Source organism: Wyeomyia smithii, chromosome 2 (assembly GCF_029784165.1).
Source record: "Wyeomyia smithii strain HCP4-BCI-WySm-NY-G18 chromosome 2, ASM2978416v1, whole genome shotgun sequence".
NCBI lineage: Eukaryota > Metazoa > Arthropoda > Insecta > Diptera > Culicidae > Wyeomyia > Wyeomyia smithii.
In genome coordinates this window covers 187367815-187394473 of record NC_073695.1, presented here as the reverse complement: position 1 = coordinate 187394473, position 26659 = coordinate 187367815, and the positions used below count along the sequence as shown (strand labels likewise).

The window sequence follows — 26659 nt, the reverse complement described above, 5'->3', positions numbered from 1 at the left end:
AGTTGCACATGTTACAAGTTTTTTCAATCTCCAATTCATCCGGTGGGCGTGTATTAGTTCGCTCGTTGTATGCATACGGAGTAGCGAAAAAATATGACAAGAGCTGCCAAGCAACATTTTCCCCGTCATAGAGTATGCAAACGTTGATGATTTCAAAGACTTGAAATGCGCCTTAAAATGACATCACGATCTGTAAACTGCGTTAGAGAAAAATAAAAACATTCGCTTTCTTGCAAGCTATTTACAGCACATAATCATTGGTTCATGGAAACTCATTTGGACCTGTTTGAATATACAAAACTCGTGCCCATCCAGAACAATATTCGCAACTTCGGCAACTCTGGTCAGACAGTATTACATATTTCCATTTCAAGTAAACACTGGGGGACGAAACGAAAGTGTTTCTAATTGGACATTTGAGGTTGACGGTTGAGATTCTGATTATGTGTGGATGAAGGTAGATAAAAATGAACCAGATCGTTGCATCAATACAAATGCAGCGAGTGAAGTCTTGCCAACACATGCATTGCGGTGCTTGGCTGTATGTTCTCCTGCAGAAACACATACAAGCGTGTGGCCGTCATAATTTTTATTACTTTTTGTTTGTTACTTTTTGTGTATAATGCGCAGTCATAAGACACAAAAAGTAATAAAAAATTGCCAAAAAGTAATAAAATATTCCCCGTTTGCGTTGGGTGTAGGTATTAAATCGAAATGTCAAGCAGAAACGATTACCGGTGTTGGTTTGGCAAGTAAATTAAGCGTTTTATTTAATGTTTGAGGAGTTTTGGTCATTTAGTTTTCCAACTCGTATATAAACACCTTGTTTTTAAATTCTTTCAACGGCTTGCAGGCTCTATTAGTTACTTTCATGTAGAAAGCAAAATTATGGCTTGAGAATCATAGCGTGAATTTTAAAAATATCTGTTTATTATTGAGCATATAAATATTTTGAAGCGAACTAAAACGAAACCATACTCTCTGTGTTGAAAAATAAAACACTTCAATCGAACTTACAAACATAACAAACTGTGAGTCCAGTTACTAATTGTTTTTACACAGACTCTGGATATTGCTGTTCACCTTAGTGTAATGCAAAAGATAAGTTGTTATCTTGAAACATGTTGTCACATGTTTTAAAATTGTTCCAATTATTGACATGTTTTGATAAGATCCAAGCTTGAATTATTAGTGCGCAAAACGAACAACATTTAAGATGCCTACCTCTTCTGATTGCGATTGCGATGACTGCTTTCGACTTTACGTCAGTAGCACAATAAGCTTTCTTGAATAAGTAAACAGTCATGTGTCTTGTCCATCATTTTTTTCTGGAGTGCAAACTAAGATCTACACGTGCAATATTTGCCTGGTCAAACTAAAATGGATCCTCCCAACGGTGCACCAACCGATTTGGGAATTCTCTAAGCTTTGATTGATGGTCTCTATGTGTAGCAAATGAAGCTAAGCACCGTCCATTTCCGTCTTGGCTGGATTAGGCTTTGGTGTTACTATATTACACAATGATAGCGTGTTTATTGTTCGCCTTTCTCCTAGAGGTACAGTAATTATTGTGGAAAATCAGGACTATAGCGTCGAATGAACTATCCAGCTGGACTATGTTTGACGAGCTGAACATTCTCTATATTTATATAACCGCTCTCCAATCTCATTTATTGTAATGATTGCTTTTGAAGTCCATTATGATCGGACTTTTAGTTTAAATATAATGTAAAAAATTTAAGAATATCGAAACATTTTTATTTCAGAAATTTGACGATTAAACCAACTTGTTTGAATGGTCTGTCTTAAAAACCAAGAGTATATCATGATAATTCATCATATGGTTCAAAAGAAACGCGATCTAGAGACTGTTTTAACACTGTTTTTATATGTAAATTATTCAAGAATTAATGCTTACTTTTTGTTATAATTTTAAAAGTATTAATTGTCGATATTAGACATTCCTGTCAGATGTGGTTTAAACTTAAATATGAGATTAATTTGACTCAGTCCTTTTAAAAATAAAAGACTACTCTGAATGTAAATCTCCCGACGTTTCGGTCGTTTTTTACGACTTTTTAAAGAAAAGTTTACTAATGCCGTATTTGTTGTTTAGTTATGTCTCTGTATGGTCTTTAGGGTGGGACAAGAAATGAATGTTAGCTCCTATGCACTTTTCGTGTTCCTCATGGGTCCTAAAACAATTGTGTAACTTTTCAGATCGAGCGGTATAACTCTGTTTTCGCGCCCAATTTTTTAAGTTTTCACACGACTTTATACGGGATAATCAACTTTTTTAAAACTTATTATCCAGAGAAGTCCAGCTGACTCCTGGAAATATATCGATACATATTTGTTCCTGAACCTTACCTTACCAAACAGTCTCAAGTCGTAGCGTAACCTTTGCTGTACGTAGGAGTCATCTCCATTCCACTCGGTCCATGGCTGCAGTACGCCAGCTCTCCGCAGGTCGTCTTCCACCTGATCGATCCACCTTGCCCGCTGTGCACCTCATTTCTCGTCCCTGACGGATCGGTTTCGAGAACCAACTTTACCGGGCTCTCGTCCGACATCCTTACAACATGCTCAGCCCACCGCAACCAGCCAATCTTAGCGGTGTGGACAATAGATGGCTCCCCAAGTAGCTCCTGCAGTTCGTGGCTCATTCGCCTTCTCCACACTTCGTTCTCCATCTACAGTCCCCCGAAAATGGTAAGCAACACTTTCCGCTCGAAGACCGCAAAAGCGCACTGGTCCTCCACAAGCATAGTCCATGTCGCATGCCCATAGCGTCCTCAGGAGACCAAAGTATCCACGATTTTCTGCCATAATGCGCCGTTGAATTTCTCTGCTGGTATCGTTGGCGGCAGTTATCAGTGAGCCCAGAAACACGAGCTCATCGACCACCTGGACTTCATTACCACCAACTTGAACTCGAGGTGGGAGGTTAGCACTGTCTTCTCGTGAACCCCTTCCTGTCATGGACTTCGTCTTCGATGCGTTGATGACCATTCCAATCCGTTTGGCTTCGGCGTTTATGTTCACAAGGGTCCGAGCCACAATATCGATACCGTGGGCAGAATCAGGCCTTTTAAAATATCGTGCCACTTGTGTTAATCCCCGCTCTTCTAATGACACCTTCCAGAGCAACGTTAAACAGTTGGTGCACTGCCTTAAACCTCTTTGGATTTTAAAGGTACTCGAGAGTGCCCCCGAAACTCGAACTACACACATCACTCGATCCATCGTCGCTTTGACCAACCGCGTTAGTTTGTCCGGAAATCCGTAGTCGTGCATAATTTGCCATAGCTGGTCTCTGTGGTATTTTAAAAGACAACTGGTTCTATTGAACTCTATAATAAGAATGAATCTTTATTAAACATTTATATAACTACGTTTGCTACGATTCAGTCAGCTCAAATCAACGCCACGCTCTTTGGGATATTCTTTGACGGTACGCTTCACTGTGCAGGAATGCAATATGCCACAACTACTCTCCTCCAAAGCGACTTGGCGGAAGCACAACTCGATTATACCTGGTTACGTACAAATTGGATGTTCCAGGTCTTACAACAGGCTCCTCCTCCTTTTCGATTGATCCATCCACTGACTCGTCATTCATTTAAATGCCCGTGTTGTCATTGAGCTGTGCATCAGCTTTAATAGAATTGCTTTCGTCGTTTTCATAATCGTCGAAAGTGTACTTAAACAGCTGATGACTCCTTCGCTTGATAATGCCTAGCTCGTCCGAAACACACTCGTACAGTACAGCACCAATTTTCTTAGTTATCTTTGCTCGTACCCATAAAGGTTTCTTTGGATTACGGTAGTCTCGAACATAAAACGTTTCTCCTAATTCAAAATTGAAGTTCTTGTTCTTAACGTTGAGATCTTCAATTGTCTCACGGTGTCGTCTCTCAGAATTAGCCTTGAGCTTATCAAACCGGATTCGCATCTCCCGACCGAACATTAGCTTGTATGGGCTCTCTCCGGTTGTAGCATGATGAGTGGCACGATACATCTCCAGGAATGAGTTCAGCTGTCACGTCACTGACATTCGCTTGAACGCTGAATCTGATGATAACTTTTTCAATGCATTTTTCACAGTTTTTACCGCATTTTCAGCTGCACCATTGGAACAGGGACTATACGGCACTGTTGTCAAATGCTTGATACCATAATTAGTGCAGAAAACTCTGAACTCCTTTGATGAAAACGCAGTTCCGTTATCAGATACCAGTGTTCCAATGGCTCCGAATATACTTGTAAACTCCGCAATTTTCTCGATAGTTTCCTCCGAGGTTAACGAACGTACTGCATACATCTCGATCCACTTACTGTAGCTATCGACCAACACGAGATATTCAGTACCACGGAACGAAAAATGATCTACATGTACACGATCGCAAGGTGCGCTAGTAAGACGCCAGGAAGATATTGGATCGCTTCGCTCAGGTCGGTTCTGGATACACAGATCGCATTTTTTGCCAATGTCCTCAATCTCTTCATCCAGTGAAGGCCACCAAAAATAGGATCTGGCCAAACACTTCATCTTCACTATTCCAAGATGGACCGAATGAAGCTCGTCCAGCAAAAATTTTCTTAGTTTGACAGGAACCACAATGCGGTAACCCCTCAACAGAACTCCCTCCTCAACGCTTAATTCATCTCGTTTACGATGGAAAACTTTCAATTCTTCCTCTTGAATAGTTTGCGGCCAAACAGAATTAACATATTCCACAACACGGCTCAGCAATCTGTCGCGACGACTTTCAACAATAATTTGCTTTCGTTCGACTAATGGTTGAGTTTCAGTTTCGATAAAATTCAGGAAACTTACGGATTCATCTTCGTCCTCTTTACCGTCATTGCTTTCAATAGGGTATCGTGACAAGAAATCTGCTGGAATGTTCTGGTTTCCTTTCACGTGATGTATTTCGTAGTCACAATTCGACAAGAAAACCGCCCATCTCTGCAAACGTCCAGACGCCGTTTCTGGTACACCTTTAGAGCTGAACAGACTGGTCAAAGGTTTGTGGTCTGTCATAAGCTTAAAATGTCGGCCATGAAGATAATTTTTGAGTTTGTTAACTCCATAATAAATAGCCAAAGCTTCTTTATCAATCACCGAGTATCCAACTTCATGTTTTTTAAATACCCTTGAAGTAAATGAAATGGGTCGCTCAGTCTTGTCAGGATACTCGTGCACAATCACAGCACCGATGCCTTCATTTGATGCGTCACAGTAGAGTTTTATCGGTAATTCCGGATCATAATGAGCCAAAACTGTATTTTCCGTAATTAGTTTCTTTGCCGCTTCGAAAGCCTTCTGCCGGTTGTCTGTCCAAGAAAATTTCGTGTTGTCCTTCAAAAGCTCATACATCGGCTTCAAATAATGCGCCAAACTTGAGCAAAACTTGGCATAATAGTTTGCTAGACCGACAAACGCTTTAATTTCCTTAACATCTTTCGGGGGTTTGACATCCATTATTGCTTTTACCTTCTCGGATCTTTGTGTAAACCATTCTGATCAATAATGTGACCAAAATAGCTCACTTCTTGCTTAAAAAACTCGCATTTTTGTTTGTTGAGTAAAAATCCAGCCTCCTGAAGACGTGTTAATACTTTATTCAGGTTTTACAAGTGCTCTGTCACGGTTGCACCCGAAACTAGAATATCGTCTAGGTAGATGATTGTACCAGGACAGCCTTGGAGAACTTTCTCCAATGTCGCTTGAAAGATGGAACACGCCGTCTTCGTTCCGAAAGGAAGTCGATTTATCAAATACACACCTCGATGCGTTCACCAGGCCAATAACTTTCTTGATTCATCATCCACCTCCAATTGGTAATACGCGTTCTTTAGGTCAAGTTTCGAAAAATATTTTCCACCCTGCAGTGCCACAAAAATCTCGTCAATAACCGGGAATGGATGATGATTGTCCACCAGAAACGGATTGACAGTGATACGATAGTCTGCACACAGTCTCAATGATGAATCCTTCTTAAGAACAGGGACCAGCGGTGTGCCCCATTCGGCTTCTGATGATGGCGCCACAGATATAATGCCCAATTCTTCTAGCCGGTTAAGTTCCGCTTCCACTTTCTCCTTGAATGCGAATGGAACTTTTCTGGGCTTACAAAACTTCGGAACTGTTTCATCCTTTAAAGACAGATGCACCTTGCTATGTTTGAAACAACCCAATTCGCATTTGAAAACTGCAGCGTATCTGTTCAATAACTGCTCCAACTGAATCTTGTAATCAGGCTCCTTTTCCGAAACATGACAAAAGTCAATTTTCAAATTCCAACGGCTCATGGTCTGCCGCCCTAACAACGGTTGTTTAGTTCCTTCGAACACGTAAATTTTTTCCTAAGATACGTAATTTTTGTATCTCAACTCAGCCATGAATGTGCCAACTGCGCTGAATCCGGATCCGTTATAGCAAACAAACTCCTCTTCTGCATCAGTGTTCAACGTTAGTGAAGAAAACATCTGATCGTACAAATTCTTTGAAATAGCGTTAATTGGGCTACCAGTATCGACTTCGAAACAAATAGGCCTTCCATTAACATAAATACGCACCATAACTGGTGGGAGCACAACGAGTTTGTTAATTTCAAGATGACTAACCCTCGTACTCCGTTTCTGACCTAGCGGTTTCTGTTTGCTCTTGGAATACTCCGTTTTCTTCGTGGGACTCACCTTTGCTAAGTGTCCCTTTTTGCTACACAGTTTGCATATATAACTTTTGTATTGGCATTACCGGAAATCATGATCACCTCTTCCGCAGGCAAAGCACTTCGAGTCACTCTTCTGTTTCTTTTCCGCTTCCGGGTGTATCTTATGTACTACCAAAACGCCGCGCTGATGAAGAGTTGATTCTTTTTTAAGCGCAATTTTTTGTAAATTCTCGAACGTAGCAGTTGTATCCTCTTCACAAACTCGTTCAAAAATTGGTCCACGTCGAAGACCAACTACGAACAGATTTTTGACAAATACATCCAAATCAGCACCGAAATCACAATTGGCTGCCAATTTTTTTTAATCGTGTGGACCATTCCACAATCGATTCTGCTTCACCTTGCCGGGCTTCAAAAAACCGTGCTCGCTCTCGCAACACAATCAGCGTCGGGGTAAACCGCTGCTTCAGCAATTCGCAGATTTCGTCAAACTTTTTTTCTTCTGGAAGTTTCGGATAACACAAATTTTTCACTGTTTGGTACACCTCCATGGAAACTGCCGTCAACAGGAAAGCTGCTCTTCGTTTATCGTCCTCTTCATCGATTTCATACGCCACAAAAAAACTTTTCAGGCGTTCTTCGTAGAGTGGTCAGGAATCTCCTACGTTAAATTTTGGAGGCTTGACAAAATTCATCTTTCTTTCTTGATTTATTCTCGTCGCCAGAAATGTGGTATTTTAAAAGACAACTGGTTCTATTGATTTCTATAATAAGAATGAATCTTTATTAAACATTTATTTAACTACGTTTGCTACGATTCAGTCAGCTCAAATCAACGCCATGCTTCAACGCCACGCTCTTTGGGATATTCTTTGACGCTACGCTTCACTGTGCAGGGATGCAATATGCCACAGTCTCGATCGATTGTGTCGTACGCCGATTTAAAATCGATGAACAAATGATGTGTGGGTACGTTGTATTCGCGGCATTTCTGCATAACCAGCGTGATTTCCCGGTAATTGCAGCACTCCAACTTGACCCTCTTTTTGTAGATAGGACACACATTACCCTCCATCCACTTCTCCGGTACTCGTTCTTCCTCCCAAACCTTGACAATGACCCAGTGCACGGATCTAGCCAGTGTTTCTCCACCGTATTTCAATAGCTCGCTGGGAAGTTGGTCCACTCCAGCAGCTTCATTGTTTTTCAGCCGGCCAATCTCCTCCTCCACCTCCAGGAGATCGGGGGCTGGAATCCTGATGTCTTTTGCTTGTGCACCAACATCAGTTGCCATACCGTCCTCGCGCTATACTACATCGCCGTTTGGATGCTCGTCGAAGTGCTGCTTCCACCTTTCGATCACCTCACACTCGTCTGTAAGGAGGTTACCATTCAAACTCCTACACATATCGGCTTGCGGCACGAAGCCTTCACGGGTGCTGTTCAGCTTTTCGTAGAACTTCCGAGTGTCGTTAGCTTGGTACAGTTCTTCCATCGCTACGCCATCTCGGTCCTCTTGCTGGCGCTTCTTCCTCCGGAGGACTGAGTTTTGGCTGTTCCGTGCCTGTCGGTATTGTTCCACGTTCGCTCTCGTACAGTATTGCAGCATTCTCGTCCGTGCTGCGTTCATCTCCTCGACTAACCGCTTGCATTCGCCGTTAAACCAGTGATTTCTATGGTTCGAAGCCCTTGTACCTAGTAGCGCTACAGCAGTGCTACCTATGGCTGATCGCATGTACCTCCACCCATCTTCAAGAGTAGCTACGCCAAGCTGCTCATCCGTGGGTAGCGTTGCCGCCAGCTGCTGTGCGTATTCCTGTGCAGCCTCGGGGTCCCGCAGTTGCTCAATATTTGGTCACGGCGTTCGACTTCGGCGGGTGTTATACGCCATCGATAGTTTTAAGCGCATGCACACAGCTACTAGGTAGAAGTCTGAATCTATATTCGCACTGCAGTAGGTGCGAACGTTGATGATGTCGGAGTAGAACCTGCCGTCGATTAGAACGTGGTCGATTTGGTTCTCTGTCTGTTGGTCGGGTGATATCCAGGTAGATTTGTGGATACTTTTGCGGGGGAAGAAGGTACTCTGGACTACCATACTACGGAAAGCCGCAAAGTTTACGCACCGATGTCCGTTATCATTAGACACGGCGTGCAGGCTATCTGGTCCGATTACCGGTCTGTACATTGCCTCCCGTCCTACCTCAGCATTCATGTCTCCAATGACGACTTTCTCGACCCGTCGCGGGCAGCTGTCGTAGACCTGTTCCAGCTGCGCGTAAAACGCTTTCTTCTCGTCGTCGGGTCTTCCTTCATGTGAGCAGTGCACGTTGATGATGCCGTAGTTGAAGAACCGGCCCTTTATCCTACACTTGCACATCCTTGCCTTAATCGGCTGCCACCCCATCACGCGTTGGTGCGTCTTGCCCAGTACTATGAAGCCGTTTCCCAGTTCGATGGTGGTGCCACAACTCTGGTAGAAAGTAGCCGCCCGGTGACCGCTTTTCCATACCTTCTGTCCTGTTCAACAAAGTTCCTGCAGCGCTACTACTTCGAAGTTGCGTGGATTTAGCTCGTCGTAGGTTATCCATGGAAAGCAGAGTGATTTGCAGTTCCATGTCCCAAGTTTCCAATCGTAGTCCTTATTTCGTTGGCTAGGTCCATGCCGATTGTTCCGATCAACGTTATATTGCTCTATTTATTCGCGGCCTTCATAAACGAGCTTCGCAGCCGACCGGTCGCTACTGGAGTATAAGTAAATTTTTGTATATTATTGTTCAGTAAAGTTATTTTTCCGGAACCATCAGTCAAAATAATCCAAAAATATGCAGTAAACGGTACAGATGTTGTAATGCTGTTGTCCTACAGAGTAAACCCGTTCGCTAGAGTCTGTTGAGTTTTGTTATATTTTATTCGTCAATCGCATCACCGCACCACACTGCTCGAACGCACAGACACCTTGAATCGCTCGTAAAAGGGTTTACCGTAACCTGGCAGCAGTAATCGTTAGCCTGTGTAGAGTGTTGTGTGGCAAACCCCAAGAATGCGATAATCGTAAAATTGTTTCCGTAATTTTAGAAACCCAACGTTATGTGACCCAATTTAAAAGCAGTTTCTTTAACGATTTCCATTCCCGTCTTGGCATGGCTTCTTCTGACAGTTGATAGCGGCTGCACGGCAAAGAATAACAATGCTACTGGAGCTGCCAATGCTGCTGTAGGTTCCTAAGGTTAAGAATACACTCCGGTTAACGTGTATACCAGTGAATGCATTCTGCATTTTGGAGCAGACACATACGCTTTCACACTCATACAAACATCCTAGGTACAGATGGACGAGCAAAACTTTGTTTTATAGTGCGGGAAAAGCTTTTAACACCCTTTTTATGTTGCATTCCCGCTGGATGCAAGACTTTCCTCTACAGTGCTCTCGCTGGTGGCACCATATGGGGAAAGTTGTGTGCAAAGCACATAAATCGCAGAACAGCAAGTGAGAAGCAGCACCAGCAGCAAGATTCAAGGAGGGGTGAACCTCAGTACAGCGTTGGTGTGATTTGAAACACAGTGGGCTAAACGAAGAATTTCGTGGTGTTGCTTCAGCCAATCTGATTTTGGGGTCCGATTTATACATTGAATTTGTAAAACCATCAACTTTCTAACTCAAACATGAATCGAATCCGATTTTAGAAAAATCAAAATGGATAGTTTTTTTCCTACCAAGGAAAAAAACTAATTAAGTAATTTCTAATAATAATCATCTTTTATTTGTAGAATTCTTATGTTGATTGCATCGTACTTTAACAATCACATAAATATTGTTAGAAGGTTCATCAACGATGTGACCTACCTTGGCTGATGGTGAGGGATTTGTTTGTGCACATAAACGTAGGAATAACTGATGAAACTGCTGGCTGGCTGATGATTCATAGGTCGACCGTGGGTCAAAGAGAAGGCTCAAAACTTTTCTTGATCATTAAACCACTGTCAAGTTGCACCATCTTGCCGGACGTTTGGATAACTTCCACCGAGAGTCCAGACGGATTGGATCGTTTGGAGAAGAAGTTTTTTTTTTTCTAGATAGAGATTACCACCAAACAGGATTAAGTTTGTCTGGGTGGTTTCTTATGATTTCATCGACGAGGGATTTTACTGAGGTGCTCTGAAATCGCTTCTTGGGTATATGTTTATTAATACAAGCAAACAGTTACGTGAGTTTCTGAACTGAATATTAATTTAGTTTTCATACGAACGACTCTGCTCTGAATTGAGTGAAAATTGTTCTGAAACACTGTTGCTACTTTTTATTCGATTCGAGCTATTTGATATTTGCTTATAAAAACTTTTATATTGGAAACAGTGTAGAAAAATTCACATTATTCCCACCTCTCGCAGTTTTTAACTCGCGCGAAGGATGGGAAAACTTTTCTTTTCATTCGTTGATTGTTTTCCATGGTAGACGGTGTACATTTATTTCAGAAAGAAAACTGTTATCGCGATTGTTTCACTATACCGCTATCACTATCGCATGTCTAGTATCAGCTAAAACTTTTCTTGGTCTTTACGGTTCAACATTCCGTTTAAACTGGGCGATGAAATGCCCCTTGCCCTCCCAAGTGCACATATTGCATGATCCCGCGTGCAGTCTTATAGTTGTTGAAACTTCGGAATGCGATTATTGCGATAGTTTTCCACCTGATGCCAGAGCTCAGGATAAGTCAGCCAGTATATTTCCAATGGCGGCGTCAACAGTTGCCAGGCTGGAGTCGGGATATCAATGCTTTCTAAGCGGGAAACGATTGTTCAAGCTATTTTTGTTTTGTCTGCGTCCTAGTTGAGTTTATTTTTATTGTTGGAAATAAAGGTAAATTGCGATGTGCAGAATTTCCAGCTGTTGAGCGCTTCGAATCGTTGCGTTTTAATGTTCACGGGAAAGTGTTTCATTATAGGCAAAGTTAGTGCTTAATGCTTGGCTTAACACGAAGTTTTTAATTCGAAATGATTAATTGGGACAGGCTGAGGATTGTCATGCAGCAGTAGCAAAACTTGACAAAGTCAAATTTTCACGTCTCAGGATAAAACTATTTTCTCTTGTTGATTGAATAATATCACACATTTGGGTTCAGTCCTCCAGATATTTCTCTTCTCTCTATGCCTGAATTTACGTTTTATTTAAACTGCATTTTGAATATTTTTTCACTTGTTATCCACAGAATTGTAACAAAAATAAAAACAAAGTTTTTTCGAAGAACCACAAAGCAAAGACCAATATAAAATCATGTAAAATAAAACAGTCTCAGGTACTCAAACTCGCATCCGTCTATTCGAGGATAGCGAACGAAACCGGGAAAACGGTCGATACCACGTCCTAACGGTAGCCGTCCATCTTGTCCTTCTTCGTCCTCGGCGTGAGTGGGCATAGTTCATCACTCGAAGTGCGAATGGCACGAATCGTCGAGATAGTCGTACCCAGCCGTCCCGAATCGTAATTAGTCCACAAGCCTGAGCTTCTCGCAGGATTCGACGAATATGAGCCAATCGCTGTGACCTTGGAATTATTTCAGCTAAGTCCGAGATCATAAACCAATCAAACAAAATCGCAACCTGCACAGATTCTAGAACAAGAAAAGAAGTACCGATTGAGGAAATTGCATGTATTTGTAATGGACGTTGGTTGATTTACGGTCAATGCTGGTACTTAGAAATGATAGAATACTTGACAGCATGTTTAATGCTGTTGTTAATTTTCAAGTCGCTGACTGATAGACTGAGAATTAACTTTGCCTAAGGTTACTACGATAATCAGATAAAGGAGTCCCAAAAATTGTGAACGCAGTAAATGTGAATAGATCATTTATCGCAGCCATTTCCTGAATTTTCATAAGAGAAAAAATATAACCTAAGTATTGAACGCAACACTTAAAGCTCGGAAACTCCAAACACTGCTTTCCTTCAGCGTTCATGGTCCATGCCCACGAAGAGCAATCGACAAGATCAGCGTTCTGTATGACAATAGTTTTGGGTGATTTGGCAAACTACGAGACTTAAGTTGGTTTTGTCCATTCCATAGAAGACTTTATCAGCAGCTGCAACTCGTTGTTTGACTTCAAGTTTAACATCGTTATTGCATTGCTTTCAATCCCGAAGATATCGGGATCATTTTCAAAGCTCTGAATCATGACATTTTTATTATTCCTTTGCACGATTGCTTTTCGAGCTACACCTTCGAGGGTACTGTTGTTTAGTAAGTAGGAGAGGGTGTCCTCATGTTTCAGCACATCCAACGGCATAAAAGTGACTGATGTTTCACTTGCTATTCGTACGTATGTTTTTGATTTCTCTAGCGTCTTTCGAATCAGTTTCATTAGTTTCTTCGTAAAATTGTGTTTAAACATTATCTGCCCCAGCTAGTTTCGCTTGACTGAGTCGTACGCCGTATTGAGATCTATGAAAAGAAGCTGAGTCTGTAAATTGTTTTTCCGGAGATTTCTAGTATTGTTTACAGAGTGAACTTTTCGTCCCTTTTGGAGCGGCTATTTTTGTGGATAGGCTCAGTGAACGGCTGCAATCTGAAGAACATCTGCTCAGATTCTAAATAGAATCCGATAGATCGCAACGTTCAGTCGTCCGCTCTCCGCTTTTAGGAGTTCGGCCGGGGTATCGTGTTTTCCAAAAGTTTTACCGTTCTTTAGCTCGAATAGTGTTGACGGCACCATAGCTTGACCTTCATTAACAATTTTCATCCTTCTGTTTTGAAACCTTTGCTCTTCACCGTTCCGCAAGTTCCTGTAGTTATCGTTACACATAATATATCGGGAAATTTCTGCATCTAATACAGGGTGTCCGGATATTATCCGTACAACAAAATAGTGTTAGAATTAACTTTTATTGACGACTTAAAAATCAACATACATTATGCCAATATGTTTACAAGAAACAAGCGTTATTTGTTCATTTCAAAATGGCCACCCCGTGCTGAGATACACGCCTTCAAACGTTTCGGGAAGTTTTCCACGATGACCGCAAGTTCTTCTGCAGTTATTTCCTTTCAAGCCTTTAGAAATCGTCACTTCTAATGTTCTATTGATTTCTGGGTTGTTCCGCAGGCTCTTGAATCCAAGATGGACCAAACCGAATAGTCCATTGGGTTTAAAATCCGGTGAGTTGTGGGGCCATTCTTTTTTCCTAAAAAAGCTCGGAAAAAGGCGTTCACAAAGACTAATAGTCTTTTTTGCCCCATGAGCCGGTGCCCAGTCTTGCTGAAAAATCCAGTCATTATTACCGAAATGCTGTGCTGCCCAGGGAGCTGCTGAGTCAGTCAGTAGCTTCTGATACACTGTTTGGTCCACTTTTACCCCTTTGTCGATAAAAATCAAAGGGGTTTTACCTGTGTGAGTTGTTCCAGCCCAAACCATGACAAAAGCGGGATGATGACTCCTCGAAATACTTTCTCGATTTTTGGAAGTAGCAGGAAGCAACAGCCGATCATTCTGGTGATTGTGATGCTGCTCGATAGTAAACATTTTTTTATCGGTAAACAGCACTGATCGATGGCGGCCCCCGGACAATTGGTTCAAATGAACCTTAGCTTTTCTGAACCGGTTTGTTTTCATGGTGTCATTCAAATAGTGGTTTTTGCATAGTTTATATGAATGAAGCTTCAAATCATCATGGACGATGGCAGCAACGGATGTTTCCAAAATTTTTGAAGATTTCGCCAACTTTCGGATGGATATTGTACATTTTCGCTTGATTCGTCGTCGGATTGTCTCGCGCATTTGTGGAGTCCAAACGGTGCGTTTTTTTCCTCTCGCGGTGCGGTCATCTAGCGTTCCAAGCTCTTGGAATCGTTTTATTGTATCACTCACAGTAGATTTCGCCATATTCAGGGTCTTCGCAATCACTGACACATTGTTTCCCTGACGAAACAGTTCAATAACAGCTCCGCGCAACTCATACGGCTTCATTTTGCAGGAATTTGAAATCACAACTGTACCAAACTTACTGCGTATAAAGTCAATAGATCAAGATATTATACCATACATGTATGATTAGTTTAATCCGTTTGTTTGTGTAGAGGCATGCTGTCAAAGTATGTACGGATAATTTGCGGACACTCTGTACTGTTGATCGTTCCAAAGAAACCGTCGCTTCAACCTAAACTGTCCTCTGGCGTTAACGAGTGTGTTGTCTTTGCTCTCACGCTGCTTCCGACGAAGAAACCTATTTTCGGCCGCTTTGGTTTTCTTTTTTCTCTCTCTCTGTTCTGACGCATAACCGTAGTGAGCCAGAGACTCCTGGCACCGTTTTTCTACTCTATCACTCTCTAGCAGAGCCTGACAAAGTCATTTTCAATTATCAGGTTATAGTGACGCTTTGACCCGTCGCTTTCAATTGAAAAGCTTTTGTATCATTTTCCAGCACTTCGTGAGTCACATGACACACAGTCGAAAGCTTTTGCTGTGATTCTGACAACTGAAGGGCTTAGAATTGATACAAACGCTTTTCAATTGAAAGCGGAGATTATTTCCATCACTTTCAAATGACGATTATCAATTGAAAATGGCAATGAGCGCTGACGGAGACAGAAGGCTTACAAACAGTACTTCACGCATATATATATATATATATATATATATATATATATATATATATATATATATATATATATATATATATATATATATATATGTGGAGAAAAAAAATAAATACACTTGCAGTGTTGGATGATTTTTCGTATTTGCGCAGTGATTTTAATTGTTGTATGATGTTATGTTACGTCATTAAGATCTGCAGACACTCTTTTTGAAAGAAGAACGGAGAAATAACTGGAGAAATGTCTTTGTCGGTGATTCCGAATTTTTTTTGCGTGAGTTAGTGTTTTTAAAGTGGCGACAAAAATAAATACACTATTGAAATATATATATATATATATATATATATATATATATATATATATATATATATATATATATATATATATATATATATATATATATATATATATATATATATATATATATATATATATATATATATATATATATATATATATATATATACAAAACAATCAAAATTAGCTTTATTTCTCTACATATTGTTAGCAAAGTGATTTTTTACGTTACAAAGCTCACTTTCGAAATTTTGTGGCCTGTTTTTTGTTTTGTAAAGCCATATTCAATCTTCGTGGAATGTTTACCCACAGGTTTTCACGAGTAGAAGCTGAACTAGCATTTCACGCTGCCTGTCCGACGTTCCATAAATCTGTTTTATTCTTTGGATGATGCTTTGCAACCTAGACTTTTCCAATCTTCCATAGAATTTCTAAAGGATTTAAATTAGGAGTCTGCGCTGGTCAAACTAATGATTTTATATTTTAGTTTGAAATCATCTTCGTTTGATTGAAATCGTCGATTGAAATAGTCTTTAGTTTCATTTGAAATGATCCGAAAGAAGAAAAAGGGGTAGAGAGAAAGAAGTGATTCGTTGATAGTAGCCGAAAGGAATCAAGTGAAAACGAAACTGTTCGAATCGAAATGACAGCGCGAGTATATCAGTTTCATTGTTTTGTTTCGAAAATGTAGAGCCCTGCTCTCTAGCATTCTGTCTTTCATGCATCGTACCTAGCACTACTCTCGCAGACGATTCAATGGCGTTGTGAATACTGACTTTACTTTGTTGGCTGACGGACTGTTTACCGGTCGAATTAGAGATGTTCAGCTTCCTCTGTCTTGGGCAGGCGTTCTCCAGTCACCTCGTACATCAGCAGATCGTGCATCTTCTTCCACCGCGCACATCCACCGAGTGCAAGCCTATCACGGAGCCGACGGCCTCTCCCTGGTTCTCTGCTAAATACAGTTTAGGCAGCTCTCTCGTCTGGCATTCTGGTCACATGTCCAGCCCACTGAAGTCTGCCTTACTGTATGTCCTTCAATATATCAGCATTTTTGTATACCTGGTACAACTCGTTATTCGTGCGTCTGTGTCACACTCCATCTCTCAATTTGCGGCCCAGTATCAATCGCAGAACTTTATGCTCAAATACTCCAAGCACTTGTCGATCAACCTCCTTCAGCGTTTATGCTTCATGTTCGTAAAGAGCAATCGGGAGGATCAGCGCCCTATACAGCGCTAGTTTTGCAAACAACCGGACCATAGCTGGTTATGTAGTTCGTAGAAGGCTCTGTTCACAGCTGCAACCCGTCGTTCCATTTCGCGGCCCATAACGTTGTCACATGTCACAACTTTCCCTGTCAGCTACAGTTACTTTGTTTTGGCAGAGTTAATATCGAGCACCAACCTCGCTGCTTCTCGCTTTAAAGCGCTTTCCTCTCTCTAGCGCAGTGAACAACACTGTCAACACAGGTGCACTCCAAAATCTCAATCCGGGAAAAATGAAAGATTATAGCTATTCTACCATTCCTGTGAATTTTGGTGTCCCTAGCCATTACCGTTTTTTCAGAGACTTAAATGAGTTTCCTCTAACGTTAAAGCGACGAACCAGGCGAGCAATTTTTATACGACACTCTCACGTAATTTGCCACGCTTTGGCAATAGTTAAGGGCAGCAAAATTCATAGGAATGGTTGAGAAAGTATAATCTTTAATTTTTTCCGCTTTGATCTTCGGAATGAACTTTTTTTTCATTTTGTTGACCAGTGTAATCCATAAATATATCTTCCACTCGTTGTTCCTGTTGTACTGTACCACACTTGTCGAATGTGAATCGGAACATGATCATTGTGGGGAAAGATGTCTCCATCTGAAGGTCTCCCGGTCTACTTTCGAATGTTGAAACGAGGAAAGTAGATGCTACATCTGAGTGACGTAGAACTCCGTTTTTCTTCAGCCTACATACGGGTGTAAATTGAAAATCTATGGACGGAAAGAGGACGAAGTTTTTCCCTTTTTAAATGCTTATAACTCCGTTTGTTTTCAACCGTTAACCTACATTCTTGCAGCAATCGATTGTGGAATAATACACGCTTTTGCTCAAAAGCAGGAAAATATTGTTTGATTATGCGAACTATTGAAAATTGCCAAGCCTTGTCGAAACGAAAATTATGTCTTGAGCAAGGATCGTCTAACTACTCAGAGTTGTGCAAAAAATCTTCGTGCGTCTCGCAGATTCTTGTGCACGTCTCCAATATTTGGAAGAGAGAAATTTGGAAGAGATTTGGTAAGAGACGAAGGAGAGAGAGAGATTTTCTATCTGAGAGTCAGAAATCGGGTGCTACTCGTTTTTTTGCGTGCAAAGTACACGCCATTGGGAGACTGCACATCAATTTTTAAATAGACGAGTAAGAGCAATTCGGATTGCACTGTACATTCGTTTTCAAAGAGACGAGTAAGTGCATTTCGCATGTTACAGCACTCTTCAACCGTCTCTTGCCGGAGATGTCTCTGTGCAATTATGTGCAATGAAAGTGTTCGAAACTTGAAACGAAGGTTGCATTTAAAACTGTATACGAGCCAGTAGTAAGACGCAAACGAACAAAATTCTCACACAGCGCAGGTATAATCAGGGTTGCTACTCACATTTTTAAATAATCTGTGGGAATGCTAAAAATAAAACTGGAAAAAACTGGATCCTAAAAAATTACAAAAGGGTCAACATTATATATATTGCTACTGCACAAGAAGTGTGAGGCTAGCGCAATTTTGTTGGTTTCGTTGGAAAGTCGAGAAATTTCGGAATCAATAATATCTCTAAAACGTCGAATTCAATTTTCTCTCTTAAATATGTGATAAACATGGGTTTTGTTGTTAACTAAATTAAACTTTAAAGTCTACTCTACAAGATGTTCTTTAACGCCAAGCATCTAACTCTTTAAGTTTAGGTGCTGTTTCATTTCAAAAGCAATAAGCCGTGCCTTCATTTAGTGTTGTAAGATCAACTTTCTTCAATCTGTATGTTGTTCAACATAGAAGCATACCTTTCAAAACAATAACAATGTGCGTTGAACGGTTTATTTTTCACTTATTAAAAAGGTGTGATCCGCATCCTCATAAAACCCAGAAAATCTTTATGCGTTAAAATGTCGAAAAACATAATCTGTATAACTACAGATGAATCTAAATATGTGGCATCACTGGCTGTGATCAAACACCCTATCAACAAAGCATAGCAGCATAGCATAGCATAGCATATTTGATCGCCCGTGTGTTGCCCGCGATTGACCAGAACCAGCTGAAATTGCACAAAGAACCGTCAAAATGGTGCCTGGGAGTAGCAAGCCATTTTCAGTGTACAATTCCTGGTGATTTTTCTTTCCACTGGTCAATAACGTAGCTGGCCACGCCCAATGCAGATCAATAGAGGAAGGGATATCGGGAGTGTTAGTTTAATACTTGTTGCTACTAGAGACCGAGGAATCCTCTGCATCATCCACAAGTATCAATGGAAGGAATTAGTGTTAGTGGAAAGGAATTGATCTGGATCCATCGAGGTTGATGGTGCGATCTTTTATACACAAATTCGCGCCCGATATGGATATTTCTCGGTCTCTGCGCAACCGGCCATCAGAAGACGATATAAATAGAACCGCCTCACGATCGCTGTATCGGCATATAGGAGAATCGAAGTTTCTAGGTATCATCGGCAACCAATCGTTAACAGTCTGTATCACCGATCAATCAAAGAAACAGCCATCGGCCTCCGCTATACTCCACCAAACTTCCTGGAAACAAATATTGAAATTCAGTCCGCAAATATATATCTATATCTCGACTGTGACGCACAGTCCTCCTCAGTGCCTATGTGGACTGGTTCCAGTCCACATAAGCACTGAGGAAGACTGCACGTCACAGTCGAAACATATATTTGCGGACCGAACCTCAACATCCACCTCCAAAAAATTTAGCAGAGTACAACGGAAACCGACAACTACTTCCTTGATTGATCTCAATCACTCTGCTAAAAGACGCTCGTTATAGATTTTCTAGATTTAGTCTGTATCACACCAAACTTCGCGTTTCATCCCGTGAACTATTAAAATTAACCTCGAAACGAATGAATTTCGTAAAACGCACCGCACGCCGAACGCAAACTACTGGTACCAGCTCAAAGAACCGTTAGAGCGAGTAAAAAAAACCCACAAGGCACACCCGAGCATTATACGATGTAAAGGTCATTGAGCTCCGAAACCGCTGTATTAAGATAGTTACACTGAGCGCTGTCAAAATAACGTGCGCAAAACTGAGCTGACCTCCCCGAAGTAAACAATAGCGTGCCCACTGCACTCCGGAAACCCCTAGATAAACAAAACTCACCCGGGCCGATGATGCGTTTCACCGAGGCATTATGGACGACCGCTCCATTTTCTCCTACCGACGCATACGCGACACGACGTTTCGCACAAAAGACACCTACTGAATATAAAAACTGACGAAGTTCCATGCATTCATAGCCCAAAAACTTAAAAAAATGCAAATAAGCATATTAAACAAAACAGAGTTCCAAGTTTATTATTAAAATGCCAAAATAATTGCAATCAAAGTTCAGTTGTCGTAAACTATTTTCACGCCCAAAACGATTTCAACATAATTAAATAAAAGTTACTTATGTATATCAACATTTGTCCAAAAGCTAGGAAAATCATAAAACAAGAACATAGAACTGAATAAAATGTCACCGCCCTGACAGGACTCACAATTGTAGACGATGCATCAATCGCATGCCGCATTGTCATGCTCGAATGATGAATTTTGAAACTATATTGTAAAACTGCCAATTTTGACCTGTGAGAGTGCACCGTACAATCTGGTTTGTAAATATAAAAAAAAACTCCACCCGCAACCGAAAAGCTACCACACTTTGTGCACCAACAGATGACACATTTAGGCTAATGACATACTGAGGTGTCAAATGAAGCGAAGCAAAAAGCGTCGCAAAAGCGTCAGAGCTACTTCTTCGAACGTCTATATGAAACGCTCGAACCGGTCATACTGGAGCGGCAAAGACGCGTCGATAGAGGCGGCGAAACAGAACGAGTAGTGTTTTGACGCGCGTATATGTACGCGGTAATACCATATCCAGACTAAATCTTTTATCGCCAGGTGCTTTATATTTGCTTTGTTTTGGTTTGGTAATTGAAAAAAGCAAATAAATACATTTCCGTTTAGAAAATGTTAAAATGTTTAGAAGAGGGTTGTGCAGAAAATCCATGTTCAGACTAAACCTGATATCGCCAGGTACTTAATATTTGCTTTGGTCTTAAATCTTAAAAAAGAAAAAAAGTAGGATAGAAAATACTATAGGGAAAATTTTTCAGGTCGTCGGGAAAATAGCACTGATATTATTGATTGATATTGTTGAGTTTTGATTTGAATGGCCAGAAATCTAGCATGCTGAACTTCTTTGGTCGCGAAAATGCAAGCCGCTGAGTAACTAGCTGTGCTCTCATTGGTTATTCAAATCCTAACAGATATTATAAACTAGTTGAACGTTGCTCGGGGTCAACGGGTTTAAAATTTAGAATAATTTCTTATTTTTTTTACTACGTCTGTAGCGCAACTCACTTCAGTAATATTATTTTATTTCATAAAAATATCTCTATGTTTACTAAAAACGTAATTTACCGTGCTTGAAGAAGCAAAAAAATCTTCATTGGACGAATTCATATTTCCTTTAAAGAAAACCGCTATTGGAATCTAGGAATATGACAACACAACGCATTTGCGACGCTCGCTCCAGTATGTCATAGGAAGCTTCACCCAACGCTTCTGTTTATTCCGCTTCTCAAACGCTCAACGCTTCGCTTCATTTGACGCCTCAGTATGTCAGTAGCCTTACACTTCTGGCAAAGTCCTAAGCCCGCTAAAAACCACTACACACAGAGCCTATGCATTCTTAAAATGTTTGATACAAAAACTTATACTCATCTGTTTATTTTGGTTATGCCTATGCCAGCGAAACAAACGCCGACAAGCACAGCGCAACACTAATCTCTTCACTCTCTCGCCAGATATTATTGTTCTCTTCGCTCATACCGCCATGCATTCCATTTTCGCATGTTAATAACGAACCGCTAGTTATCGCGACGCACAAAGTAGGCACTCACACTCACGCAACTTAGCTGGCCTTGCAATTTTCAATTGCAATTCGAGGAAAAAATACTATTTACACGCAAAGAACACTGTGTTTTTCACAAAACCTTCACTTTTCTCACTTAGACAAAGCATCACAGATCACAACTTGACACTTTTCAACAAGTTTGGCCACTTAATTCACTTATAAATTAATAACTTAAACGGATAGCTTTCGGGGCACGTATTATTAGTTAGCCGTGATGCCAGCCTCTCTCAAACACCCTATCAACAAAGAGACGCACAAAGCCCAAGAAATTTTCTGAGGTAGGATGACTGCGGGTAATTCCGCGCAGCACATTTTTCCGTGCACTCATCCTAAAAAACTATTTTTCAATAGTAAATTTCACTAAAACACAGTTAATTTGTGTGCTTTACCATGTGCATAGCATAGTCTGCTATAATAGTACAGAGATTAGGTATGTTTTTTCGTAAAATTTACTGTAGAAAAACAGTTTTTTAAGTTGAGTGCGCGGGAAAATGTGCTGCGCAAAATTACCCGCAGTCATGGTACGTCTTTCTGCACTATACTGGGGTAAATTCTGTGAGGTCTCCTGAACACGAAAGCGATCCGAACTGCTCTTACTCGTCTCTTTGGAAATTGATGTGCAGTCTTCCAACATCGTGTATTCTACTCGTAAAAAACATGAGTAGCACCCGATCCCTGAGTAAGAGACATCTCCGGTGTTGTGACCACATGCTACCTGCACTTACTCGTCTTTTTGGAAATGTACAGTGCAATCCGAACTGCTCTTACTCGTCTCTTTAGAAATTAATGTGCAGTCTTCCAACGGCGTGTACTTTGCACACAAAAAAAATGAGTAGCACTCGATCCCTGGTCTTGAGTGTGTGAGAGCACCGGTCTTTTTTCGCTGGTTACAAAAACGAAATATGAGTTATTGAATACATTAAATGCGGTGATACTTAATAAAATGGCGGAGCCTATTTTAGGACACTCTTTTGCTATAAAAGAGTGCTTCTGGAAAAATTAGCTACATTTTTTTGCGGAGGATGAGACGGACGGACGGTTCTATATTAACAGTAGCGTAGCGGATTACGATAGTAGTAGCAGCGGAATAAGGCCGTAGAAGCAGCGTATTGAGGCAGTAGCTGTAGTAGAATAAGGCAGTAGCAGTAGCATATTAGGGCAGCAGCAGCAGATTAAGGCAGTAGCAGTAGCGGATTGCGGCAGTAGCAACAGCGGGTAGCGCCAGTATTAGCTGGCTTTTCGAATTTGCTTTCGGCTTAAATCACTTGCCCGATTAATTACATCTCAGCAGCAGCGCGGTTTTTTTCAGTGTGTGTTGTCAGAGTGCCTTTATTCTCTCACTGTCGGGGTAGAGCAGAAGTTGCAATCAGCATATCCGATTAAATGTTTACGTAAGTAAGAAAATAAGAGAGCATGAAACACAGGCGAGGCCTACTTTATTATATCTATGCGGATATCGTACGCATGTGACCATGACGCATTTATGCGATGATTGAATGAAATTTGCAATTGCATTAATCGGCCATTCTCAAGGCTACTGCATGTGTTCGGAAGAGCGTAAGTAATGATTTTTATTGAACTACACCAGTGTTTAAAAGTGGCAGTAAATGTGCAATAGAGTGATGTTCACCACAATTCGTTGATACTGTGCATAACCAGCGGTGTGTAGCGTCGACTAAACATTTTCCAGAGTTTCCGGCATACAAAAGTTTTTTTATTACACCATTATTACACCAACCTTTTTCTGTTGAGCCTCCAGGCTATCTAACAAACGTTATTCTGGGACTTTGCCAAAGACACTATGTAAATCAAACAAATCGTTTTGACTGAAAAAATATTTTAATACCTCATGAGTGTTCTATTGGAGAGTGAAAACATTTTCAAAGCCTAAACGGATTATTTGATTGGCGTAGTGTTTTCGGTAAAGTGGTGGATAGCAATTTTGTCCTCCCAAAAAAAAACATGCTCTTCGAAAAAAAAAAATTGTTTTTTCAAAAAATCAACTTTTTTTTATTTTTCCATAATCGAACAGTTCTCAATGTTTAGGTAATCTTTTGTAGTTTTTACAAAAAATTTGATTTTTCAAAAATGAGCTATTTTAGATAATTAATTTTTAATTTTTCCACAGAAAAATTTTGTTTTCCAGAATGTAAATAGGGGTAAGCGGGGTAAGACCGCCTCCTTAAGCAATTCTGTTTATAGAAAAAAAAGTTGCGGCTGCAATTTCATTTTTTCTTCGCTAAGAGCTTCTTCTATTCAATATCCGCATTTAAAAAATAAGAACTGAAATATTTTTGTTTATTTTCCAGATTTTTTTTAAATTTTTAAAATTCATTGAAAATGTGCAGATCTTTTTCATGCGGGGTAAGTCCGCCCACCAGCGGGGTAAGATCGCCCACCATATTTTGAGGATAAACAATATTTTTAGGGCCGAAACGGTTGATTTTATCGGTATAGTGTCTCTGACAAAGTTGTAGATGGTATTTTTTTTTCTTTTTAAATAAAATATACACTGTGAAAAATCTGAAAAAAAAATTTTTTTTCTAAGTTTTAACTCATTTTGTTTTCTGATTATTCAAATCAATGTTTAGGTAACTTTTTTGGTTTTCAAAATAAATAGATTTTTCAGAATTGGGGTTTTTCAAGATATTGAATTCATAATATACCTATCTTTAAGCTAAAATTTAAAACTCATTAAACCTGTCTGTATGATTCTTTTGAAGTCTTATTATGTATAGAAAAAAACTAATAATTATTATTTCTTTTATTTATATTTTCAATTTTCTATGCTCTTTTTTTTGAAGAACAAAATTACCAACGACTCTATACACCAAACAAACCGTCCAAATAAATTTCTTCACGAAATTTGAGCTATTAATATTTCTATAACTCCATGATCCAACAACCATCAAATTTTAGCTTACCTTCTGTAGATTTTACGGGCAAAAACATGTTTTTTTAAATAAATTTGAAAAAAAAATCATATATATATATATATATATATATATATATATATATATATATATATATATATATATATATATATATATATATATATATATATATATATATATATATATATATATATATATATATATATATATATATATATATATATATATATATATATATATATATATATATATATATATATATATATATATATATATTAGAGTGGCCTTTTTTGAAACATCATGCGATTTCGATGAACGCCGGGCGGAAAAAGTTTCCTTTTTACTCCAATAATAAGCCATGAAAATTTGAAGTTGATCCAAGGTCATTTAATGGACCCACAAAACGCTTATATTTGAAAAAATGGATTCTCATAAAAAATGCTGGTTTTTTACAACTTTTTGCAGTTTTTTGCCTTTGTTTGTTAGAAAAATTGTATATTTCGCGTCGAAATACTCTTTAATTATAAAAGTATATCATCAGGGACATTTACATATTACGTAACGAGAAATTTTGACAATTTTGAGTACCTCCCACCCCTAAGAAACGCAATTTTGCATGGGGGTCTCCGGCAGTCGAACGCTTCGTTTAATACCTCCCTCCTCTGAGTACGTTACGTGATAAATGAATGATCTCTTATATACGTTAGAGGGTTTGAAGCTGCCATTCAGTGATTATACCCTAAATCGTGCTTCATTGCAGCAAATCCGTGAAGTGAACCATTAAAATCGAAATGGTGAAGCAAATTCCGACTTCATTGGCAATGTAGTATTGTGGAAATTATTATTTGGAACTTTACATATAAATTAAATGTTAGTTTTAGTATCAATATTATTTTTTATGAAATAGTTCAGCACTAAAGATCTAGTTCATTAGGCCGGTAAAATTGTAACAAATATAGTCGGTAGACCTTGTGTTGATCGAATTGCAATTCTTGTGAGTTAAGATGGTACAGCAAAGTTATCTTGGGCGCGCCTAAAAATGATTCAAGCTCCGGCAAAAATACCGCCAAGGAAGTTCATAATACGCTAGTGGATTGGAGTATTTCGGACAAGTTTGTGTTGCTATTTTCTTTTAAGTGATTTGCTCGGTAGAAAGCAAACCAATCTCACTCGTCTTCTTCATATCTATGAATTTTCATGCAATAATATAATATATGGCAAGAGCAGCAACCCTTAAACACTTGTCTTCAACCGTTTTACAAAAGCATCAAACGAAACCAATTCATTCATAGCCACTCAATGATCCAATAGTTCGCTTAAACCGGCTCAAACGCAATCTAGTTCGCGGCGATTTTCAAAGAGCTCTTTTTTCCTATATGGACCCCCTCTCTGCGACCAGAATACTTGACCTATTGTGAGATATGCCCGGATGTCTGCTGTATCCTGCACTTATGTAATTAGTGATACCGCTATTGAGAAGTGGCATGCTTATCATCATTTTATCGCTGCTTGTGTGTAAAGATTTTACCCTTCCTTTTACACACTGACTTGCTATACTATACCAAGCCTCGTTCCTTCTGTCAAATATCATCATTAATATTTCCTTGGAGAAGTTTCGTTGGGCGCCCTTCTGGTCAGTTTATTATGAGAGGGATTTATTTTGTTCAGAGGAAGCACACCAAGGTATTATAATAAAACAAACCCAACTTTAAGTCCCTTGTGACAATGAATGGCCAGATTCTACTAGGATTCGAACCTACGGCCACAGACTAACAGACGTAACACTGGAACCTAACTCCATCGCCAAAAAAAACGATCATTTCAAATTTCCAATCGAATAACAGTCATCGCGCGACAACACCGTCTGGGGCGCTGTCATGCAACCTCAAGCATATTTTGCAGTTCCCTATTTGACACATCCGCTTGGAAAATCGGACTCTGTAAACTTGCGGCCACGCAGCTCCCTTAAAGAGCTCTTGGAGTTGGCATTCATATTTTTTGGTTGTAAAGC

The 26659-nt window shown here is 39.9% G+C and overlaps 2 protein-coding genes across 3 annotated transcripts in view; one reads left to right on the top strand and one right to left on the bottom strand.

Moving 5' to 3' along the window:
- LOC129721899 (somatostatin receptor type 2-like) overlaps positions 1-26659 on the top strand; it is a 185661-nt gene that overhangs the window by 32196 nt on the left and 126806 nt on the right. The gene's annotated exons all lie outside the window — the stretch shown is intronic.
- Positions 5803-6318, bottom strand: LOC129720272 (uncharacterized protein K02A2.6-like). Its single transcript, XM_055671726.1, has one exon. It carries the CDS (start codon positions 6316-6318, stop codon positions 5803-5805), a length of 516 nt encoding a protein of 171 aa, XP_055527701.1.